This window comes from Sebastes fasciatus, chromosome 17 (genome assembly GCF_043250625.1).
Source record: "Sebastes fasciatus isolate fSebFas1 chromosome 17, fSebFas1.pri, whole genome shotgun sequence".
Classification (NCBI taxonomy): Eukaryota; Metazoa; Chordata; class Actinopteri; order Perciformes; family Sebastidae; genus Sebastes; species Sebastes fasciatus.
In genome coordinates, this window is record NC_133811.1 from 12,250,681 (window position 1) to 12,260,763 (window position 10,083).

Here is a 10,083-nt window from a genome sequence, read left to right on the forward strand (position 1 = left end):
CATGGTTTGATTCACCTGCAGCTGCAAACACTCCCCGCTCTTCTGTATGAACTAAATAAGGCACACATGGAGGAAAAATATTTGATATATAGAATATGTGAGGTTCTATCTACCTACTGCATGTCGATGTGCATTTGTAAAAAAAACACATACTTAAAGGGTAACTTCTGTGTTGTTCAACATGTTCCCATGTTTTTGTGTCTAACTGACTAATAGGGACCACGATTTCTGAAATTGGTCCAGTATTGAGGGAGAGCGCTGCAGACGGCAACTGCTCACGGGCTGTAATGTAATCCTATTGGGGCAAGCTGGCACCGTCATTTACGTCCCCTAATAGTGCTTTTTTTTTTTTTGCCATGACATGCTCTGATTGTTATTATAAGTGTCTGACATTATGGAAAGAGTCTCGCTTCCTCAACTAAAGCATAAGAATAATCAAAGGAAGAGTCTCGCTCAAGGAAAAGTCTCGTTCTGAAATCTTGCGAGGTGACTTTTTTGCCGGAAGACAACGGTGGAATAGTGGAATACGTCCATGGTGGGAAACGCGAGTGCCAGCCAGGCATACTTTGTTGTGTTGGAGTACAGAAGACGTAGCTTAGTGTTATCTAAAAGATTTTCAATTTCGACTCATTATATTTAGATGATTTCGACAATGTGGATGAGGTCTTTGAATTCGATGGCCGCCCGTATTTATTTGAGCCAGAGTATACGGACGAAGAGCTCCTACAAATTGAAGAGGGGACGAGGGGAGAAAGAGAGGAGGACAAGAGGCAGAACCAGCTGCTGCAAGGCCTCAAGGCTCCGGAGACAGGTGGTGTTCCTGTAGGTGCTGTGACCCTATATATATATGTATATGCCCACATAGGGAAAACGCTGTAAAGATGGGACCTGTTGCTGCCCAATATTCAGATTTTATAACGAGACTTCTTCTTGAGCAGGACTTGGACACAATAACAAGCAGACCACATCAAGCGAAAGGACAGAATAACAATCAGAGCTTGTCAGCGGCAAAAAACAAGCACTTTTAGTGAACATAACATTCCACTGACGCCGCTCACTTACCCTCGCAATTGTTTCGTGGTGGCCAGTTACAGCATTATCCCTCAATACTGGACCAATTTCAAAAAATTGTCCCTATTAGTCACTTAGACACAAATAACGTGGGAAAATAGGGTCTAGGTTGAAAAATACCAAACTTACCCTTTAAGTGTTAGAGGCTGGGGAATTTGCTTCTTATTCTTCTTATTAGATTTTTTGCCAGTTTACAACATTGGTTTTTACTGCTGCCACCCACTGTTACAATCCAGTTAAAAACACCCATGGTATGTTTGAACAGAGCAAACATATTAACTGATCTATGTAAAACATTAGCTGCAAATCAGCTAAAAATGCCACGGTGTACCGAGAGACATCATCTCTTCTCCATCTTCATCATCAAGTTCAAGTTTTTCTATGAAACCCCAAAAGGTTGGACTTCATCTCACTCCTGAGTGGACACATACGATTGCAGGGTAATCTGATATACATTAGATTGAATATGTACTCATGAGTTCTCCCTTTACGTCATTTGTCATGTAGTTTTGACAGCCTGGTGTCCATATTGGCTGCATGGCATGACTGAAGATTAGAAGTGTATAGGCACAGAAATAGATCCGATATGGAGTTGACCAATTTGGAATTGGTGTTAACACAGATTAAGTGTGTGTGTGTGCACGGTGGAAGTTGTGTGAACATAGTGAGAGTGGATGTGAAAATCTGCTGTAATGAGAGAGGTGCTTGAACAGCAGGTGCAGAGCCCTCTAAACCCCGCCATCCCCCCATCCCCACCGCAGCACACTGATTGAGCAAACAGCTCTTTATTAATACAGAGGGCTGGGGCTGGTGCCAGGGCATTCATGTGTATGTGTGTTTAAGTGTGTATGAGAAAAGTGGATGGGGGGGTGTGAGGGTTGGGCGTCTTGGAAACAATCCTACTCAATTTGTCGAGATTTTCCTGTTTTGTTTTAACTCAGCGGTGGTGTAACTGCGAGTGCGGTTTGCTTGCGTGAGTCTGTTTGTGTGCTCGCGCTCATGCAGCATGGGGTTGATTGGCAAACACCGCAGAACCCACTAATTGAATTCCTTCTTGTTTGTCACTCGTCCTTTATTGCAGCATATTTTTTTTTTGCCATTCTGCGGCAAACAGGTGGGCTGTCACTCCTCCGCTGTCGCTGTCGCAGACACACGCTCACCTCCGTAAATTAGAGAGTGAATCTGAAATGACTTAATGGCTGTCGGCCTTTGATGTCAGTAATTAAGAGTCATTGTTAGGATAATGGAATTTGACGTTCCCAGGGGGGGCAAAAAATGAAAATAAAGCATAGTAATAGACTTTAAAAAGTCACTTGTCTGCTCAGTCAATTATATATAAGTGGAGGCTTCCTGGTAGCCCTCCTCAGCCTTTACAATTCATTTAATTTCACTGTTTCTGTTTATTTGCCTTAAACCTTTATCACGACTTCTTGGCAGGAAGTGAGGAGGATAATTTCCCTTGTGTTTCTTTTTAATTGTGTTATTTATGGGATTTAATTACAGTGTCTGCTGCTGAAGTGGTATTGTACTGAAGTGAAACTAAAGCAAGGGTTCGATGTCTTATCTGTTTCCTCCAGAGAGTTTAGATCCCAGGGGAGACAACCCGGGCTACAACTTTGCGTCCAACAGCAGCTCAGTGGCGGCAGCCATCCTAGTGCCTTTTATAGCCATGATCATCGCAGGCTTCGCTCTGTACCTCTACAAACACAGGTAAGGTTCACACCGTAGATATATATTTGCACAATGCTCTTCATCTGCATGCAACATACTGATGTTTACAAGAAAGCATTTTTTAGTCAAGGTTTAATTTACCTCTGCAAAGTTAGATGTCTGAAAATAATCTGGCTCGATTTCTCTTAAAAGATACATTTGCATTCACCCTTCAAAATGCATTAACCTGATATGGATTTTTTTAATCCGCTGATGCTTATGTTGACCTCAAAAGGAGAAAGTCATCATCTGTGATATGACAGAGAAAACTCCCGTCCCTGCCTAGAAAACTAAGTGGTTCATAACAGCGACAGTATTCTCACACACTGTCCCTTAACTGAATGAGTGCATTTCTAGAAAAAGTACTTATTGGTATGCAGAATGGCCCTAGTCAGAAAAATATATATTATGTTATTGGATTATAATTACTGATGCATTACTGTTTACATCGCATTAATATTGCAACTAGTTATGGTGTGGCAAATTTAAAATACTTAAATGCTGGGCAGTTTAATATACAATGATACATCATCATTTATAAATTGATTCAGATTATTTATACAAATTATAAATCTATAGCTGTTGGTAAATGTAGTGCAGTAAAAAGCACAATATTTCCCTCTGAGATGTAGTGCAGTAGAATTATAAAGTAGCAGAAAATGGAAACACTCAAGTAAAGTAGAAGTACCTCAAAGTTGTACTTAAGTGCAGTACTTGAGTAAATATGCCTAGTGAGTGAGTGACCTCAGTTTGCACATAAAGTTCTCACTGTGCTGATGTGACAATTAAAAAAGATGCAGTATCAGTGCAAATCAGTATAATTGAATCCATGTTAGTGTTAAACAATTAGTTAATTGGCAAAATATTGATATTTAATTAATCATTAAAGTCATCTACTTCAAATTACAAGCATTTGCTTGTTCCAGCTTGTATGTGATATGATTATATGCTGATGGTTTTGTTATTTTATATCATTTCAGATTCAGTATTTTTGATTTTTTTTACTGTTGGTCAGACAAAACTAAGCATTTAAAGATGCAACATCAAGTTGTTTTTCACTATTTACAGATATTTTATAGACTTAACAATTCATTAACTAATCAAAAAAATAATCAATAGATCAACATATTAGTTATTCCTAATTTTTTGTGCGCTTTCCTACTATTGTCCATCAACAAGTGACGCCTGTGTCACTTTCCACTCCAGTCTTTTCAAAATAAACTTCCGTCTTCACAGAAAACAGCTCGCTCCAGTCTTTTTTAAATAAACATCTGTCTTCACAGAAAACAACTTAGTTAGGTTTAGGAAAAGATCGTGGTTCGGGTTAAAATAACACAAGAAGTGGCATAAATTAAGTACGGGAGTTACGTGACAAATAAATCAACGTTGATTTCTGGTTTCACGTGGGCTATGAACACCCGTCTCCTGGGCAAAATTCTGGTGTATTTTGATTGACCCATCCATTCCGACCTCCTCCTTACGTGGCGTTTGTCATTCTTTATACTTCCTGGTTCACAATTACGTGGATTACATATGAATTGATTTTGCGGGATATGTACGAATTACAGTGCATTTCTTTTCGTAGGTATAGCTGTGATCGGTGTATGAGAACAGCCTGAATAGATTAATCAATAATGGGTTATTTGCAGCCCTAATCCATATTATGACACATATCTCTGCTGGACACTTGATATACTGTGTCCACCCCTAATGTGAACTGATCTCATTGTCTATTACATTGATTTAATTTCAGGAGAAGACCCAAAGTCCCCTTCAACGGTTACGTGGGCCACGAGAACACTAACGGACGTGCTACGTTCGAGAACCCGATGTACGACCGCAACATCCAACCCACTGACATCTTGGCCAACGAGACAGAGTTCACAGTCAGCACAGTGTGCACAGCTGTATAGCAGCTGCTTCCTCCAGAGGTAAGAACCACACACACCACCAGGTCATGTGGGGCTTTATGACAAAGTGAGGACTTAGAGCTCCGGGGCGTCCTTGGATTCCTCTGAAAGTAGATGAAGTTATCACCTTGTGGCTGTAGCTGGAGTTAATCACACATCCAAAGGCATCAAAAATTGCCGAAGCAACAAGACACAGATTCTTGGAATCCAAACTAAACCTTTCACACCGTCCCTCCAGACTTTTCTGAGGATAGAAAATTGGATTTTTTTTTTTTTTTTTCCTGCTGAATTTCCTTTGATCTGTATCTCTCATATAAATGAATTTCATTTGGTTTGTTTATGCTTTATTGAAAAAGAAGAATATGTTGTTTTTTATTTTAACACTGATGAAAATATTACATTAATGCTTTTTATCTTCTCTCTTCTCTGTGATTTCCCTCATCTTTATCTCCATTCTTTCACTTACCTTTTCTTTCCCTTTAACCACCCGTCTTATTTTTCTTTTTCTGTGTATACATTCTTTAATTCCTCGCCCCTTCCTTTACCATCCACCCCTCACATCCATGCATTCACCCTGGATTCAGTAAGAGGAGGAGACATGCACCACATCTCCGCCTGCCTGCCATCAGAGGACATCCATAGTTCCTTGAGCAGAGGGCAAGACAAAGATTATTTTATTCGCTGAAACAACATTCAAGATAACATCTCCAGTGGCGAAGGCTCTCGCTCGCAGGAGACGAGAAAAAAAAAAAAAAAGAAACCATGTGAAGACGACTGTAACAAATGCCAACGACAAAAAATGCTTTTTGTAACTTTACATGGTTTCTTGGATCATTTTCCATACTTTGAGGAAAAGCTTCCACCTGAGGAGTAACGCTGGAAGCAAAGCTGTGATGACTTTTCTCACCGCCCTCCGCCTAAACCCAAAGGGAATATTATGGTCAACTTTAAGTCTAGAGATTGACCTGTAGCTAACAGAGATCTCTGTGTGGTGGACAGCCCCGTGTTGGCCTGTGTGCGTCAAAGAGAGACAGTCTGGACTGTCTCGAGTCGCTCTTCTCTCTGTTTTCCATTTGCTTTTTTTTTCGGTTCTCTTTTTATACGCTGCTTGCTTTCTGTGATGAGTAATTGGGGACACTGTTTTTCCCAAAACCGTCTGCTCCTGAGGGCTGTTGAAAGGTTTCATCGGAGGCCCCCCAAGTCTCTAACTGAGGAGGAATTAAGAATTCAGTAAGTTTCGGAGGCCATGTTGGAGACACACATCCTATCATTACTTTTCTGAGCTTGACTCAGTCCTCTTTTTTTATTATTATTTTGAAGCAGGGATGAAATTCTGCTTGCGGAGGCAGCTGTGTCCAGAGCAGGGGTTGAAAGGTATAGCGAGGGCTGCTGAAGAAAAGAAAAAAAGCACTTAGCGAGGTTGTAGAGAGAATTTGTGTATATGTCGGCGAAAGAGAGAGCGTGTGCATGTGTGTGTGTGTGTGTGTTTCTGCACACATTCGTGGCGGCATCTGCAATCTACACAAAATATCTCCTGTCTGTTTTGGCCCCCAAAGATTCTACCAAACACGTGACAGATTATTTGCTAAATTTTCTCCACGTGTATTTTTATTTTATTTTATTTTAAGAAATTCTGAGGATTGGGTTTCACTCTACCTGGATGCTCTGGACACTAATAAAACAAAAAGGCTACCCAGAACAAATGCTGACAATGTATAGATCCACTGAGACAACTAAAGGCAGCGTCAGTCTCTAGTTCCAACTTTCATCTGCTCACTCTTTGTTTGTAGAGAATCATGTGCAATCACTTTACATTGTTTTTGTGTCTGGGAGAGACTGAAAAGGAAGCGTTGGATGGACGAATCCACCTCTCTAACCGATGCACCAAAATCATGTTAAATAAGAGGCAATTTGCTTCACATCGGTTACGAGTTTCCTGCCGCTGTCGCTCTGAGGCGCTTGAGGAGTGAAAGACATTGGCTGGGTCACCCGTAGGGATGGCAACAGTACATTTCCATGGATATATAAACGTCTTGGGACCACATCTCTTCTTTTTTTTTTCTCCTTCATTTTCACACATCAGAAAAAAAACTGTAGCACCAAGTTACAGAGAAACACGTGGTACATTTTCTTTGAAAGGACTCCCAAGTCTGATGTCAAATTATCCGCTTTTGACTTTCTTTTTTTTAAATCCCGGATCACATGTTTCCACAGCTCGAAGGCGGTACTGTACTGTATTTTTCTCCGAGATCAAGATGCAGTACGAGCTCCCTAAACTTGGCCTTAGGAAAACAACGATCAAAGTGTGGTCATGTTTGAACTCCCTCAGAACGTACAAGTGAAGGCGCTCCTCGAGTCTGAAGAATGGATGAGTCAGTGATATGTTGCCCCCCCTCCACCCTCCTGGATTACATTCACATCTTTTCCTCCCAAGTTAACTTCTGACAGCTCCATTATTTTTTTTTTGAAAAACAGTAGCTGTTTTGTCTTCTCTCATCATGGAAATGTTACAGACGGCTTCCTCAGAAAATGTGACAGCAGGGGACTTGCTGGCATACTGATTACTCCCATGCACTAAATTGGAAATGATAAATATGATAAGAAAATAATGCCTCTAATGCGAACACTCCTCAAAATCTGTGGCAACTGGGGAGCGATGAACCGGAAATATTGGTTTTGTAAGTGCGACACAGGAGGGAACTGTCATCAGTTATAACAGCAGGACTCTACCGTGGCTGGTGAATGACAAACATTCAAAACATGAATGCTTTTGTGACCCTTATAATGTGTGTGTGTGTGAGTTGAAGGATGGAAACCTCCTGGATTTCAAACAACCTCCTCTCAGCTATTTACCACTAACTATCCCCGTACCTGTGTATCCTGTGGATGCTGAGTAGGGTGAATAGTGCTCGAATTTCACTGCAGCAAATTGAGCCATTACATGCAATTTGCTTTAATTTAGCCTTGCTTCATTGTCGAACCCCATATCGAATCCTGAATTCACCTTACCATTATCACAGACAGGACAGGCACCTCAGTTATATAGTGTTTGACTCAAAACCATGTACTCTTTCTTTTCAGTGATAGAAATTAGAAAATGTAACTTGCTCGGATTTGTTTTGGCACGTTATATATATATATATATATATATATATAAATGCAACAAAGTGGCTTTCACAGTCAAAATCAACCTCCATACTGTACCAACAGGTTTTTTTTTAATGAAGTCACCTACAGTACATCATTTCCCTCAGAAATCCAGGCCTTTTGAAACCAATCACTGTATTGTTCCTTCAATTAGTTTCGCTGTGGGTCGGTAATTGCTTTTACAATTTTATTACTTTTAAAGCTCTCGCTTATCTCGACAGTACAGATAGAATATTGCCCCTCGCCTGCTCCGGTCGTGAATTGATGGAAAAGGAAACGATTGAATTACCCTGGAGATTTCACGGGGAGAGGAGCAGTTGCACTCGCATTATCTCGAAGGCATTGTTGCTCAGTTCTCATGGTCGTACGTGGCTGTTCGCATTGTGCATTTCATTTTTTATTTTTTTTTTATATCCTGAAATGGCTTCAAATATTTCATATGCAGAGTCGCTTCATTGCATCCCAGTTAGTTTCTGTTAAGGCCACATTGAAGTGGTCTTTCCCCCCCCCCCCTCCATTCATTCCTCCCATGGCAACGTTTAGCACACTTTACCCAACACTTTATTGAGTATTAAACAAAACAAATGTGATTAGCTGTGCGGAATAGGAAATGATGCCCCCCGCTCCCAAGATGATTCTGTTTGACTAGACTGTAGATTTGGATAAACAATACAGAAGCATAAGCTCACACAACTATGATTGTTTTTTACCAAAAAAGGGCTCAGTCTCAAGAAATTCAGAAATGGTTTTAATGGGCCAGTTTTTTACCTCCTTCCTCCAGTCTCCAATAAGCACTTTACGTTCATTATAGTGCCTTGGTACAACCCCAATGATATGATGAACCAGCTTGAGTGGCTCTGGACATCATCATTTATTTACTAAGATTGGGGGGATTATAATGTTTTTATGTCAGATATTTGGAATTAGAGCTCTTTTTTTCTGGGTTTTTGGTCAAGTCCTTGTTATCATCTCAACATGAATGACCCAGACACATACCTACTTTACCTACTGAAGAAACTGGGAGCTCTTTGCACCTGTGTTTTTTGATCTTGCAGGGAAAAACTGAGCTCGTTAGGATCATGTCAGAGAAAACCATCAATTTTTGCCCCTTTTTTTTTTGCTTTTTCTAAAACAGCAATGAGCTCATTAGTGCTGTATTTCGGTGTGCGAGGATTAATGTCTTGGATTTTACGTGCTTGCCTTTGGGTGAGTGTTTGTGTCGTGCGTGTTTTTGAGAGTTACATTTTCAACCAAAGAAAGTTATTGAAATTCAACCACATTGGAATTAAGCAAAATTAAGGTAAATTGTTTCTCGAGTTTGCTTCCAATTAGTTCCTCTAGTTAAAAAAAGGCTTTGATGGTGGAAGAAGGCATTTTTAAAAAATTCAGGCTGTTAATTTTGCAGAATTGGGAGATTTCACTTAATGGGCGCTACATCTGTGGAAATACTTTCTTTTTTTTAACCCACCTGGGTTAGTCCAGAAAGTTCTCAAAGAAAGTGCAGCACAGTTATATGAAGATCAGTGAGTTCTGGATGGAGCCGTTCTATAAGAGTTTGAAGAGACTCTTACTTGATAGCGGCTTGGCTACTTCCTGGTTTGCATATTTTAACACAGAAACTCTGATCATCCGAGGTTCATTTTTCGTTATCAGCCAGACACAGCTCTGAGTTCTCTCCTGCTCACCATCTCCTCTATAATGAAACACACCTCGGCTATGGTCTTTGTGAGTTCACTTGAGTTTTCTCACAGACCAAAGGCTTTCTATTTCTCTCTGCAGCTAGTGCTCTCACTTTCCAACGCACGCAGGCCACAGTGTACAAGTTTTGAAAAAAAAAAACAAGCAATCCATCAGTCATGCTGTGTGACATATTCTGCATCAACTATCATTCGTAATCTCCCATCTTCCATTGTCGACGCACATTGGCGGCTACGACGAAGCCAAAAAATACATGCTGTGTTTTTCAGGCCCATTCCATGCAATTTGCCTCCACTATTCAGCCCATTTCCGTGTGTCTAGTGGACTCGAGCATGGAGGGAGAGGGTACGGAGATGTATTTTGAAAAGAGCTTAGGTGAATTTTATTCTATAAATGGAGATACGAGTGGACTGGTAGTTCCGGATCACTGGAGTTATTATTACTGGAAAAACTACTGAATGTATTTCATTTCACTGAGTGCATCAGAATTTATCTATCTATACTGTGTTCAATATATCTGTAATCCCACAACTGCTCCTCTGTTTGT

The 10,083-nt window shown here is 40.4% G+C and overlaps 1 protein-coding gene across 1 annotated transcript in view; it reads left to right on the plus strand.

Annotated features, from left to right (window-relative positions):
* The window catches only part of csmd2 (CUB and Sushi multiple domains 2), a 282,555-nt gene extending 272,834 nt beyond the window's left edge, over positions 1–9,721 (plus strand). Inside the window, exons 70-72 of the mRNA XM_074613264.1 lie at positions 2,649–2,781; positions 4,535–4,712; positions 5,276–9,721. Of these exons, the coding sequence (XP_074469365.1) occupies positions 2,649–2,781; positions 4,535–4,694 (293 nt within the window). The 3' untranslated portion in view covers positions 4,695–4,712; positions 5,276–9,721. The remainder of the gene's footprint in view (positions 1–2,648; positions 2,782–4,534; positions 4,713–5,275) is intronic.
* The last annotated feature ends 362 nt before the right edge of the window (positions 9,722–10,083 follow it).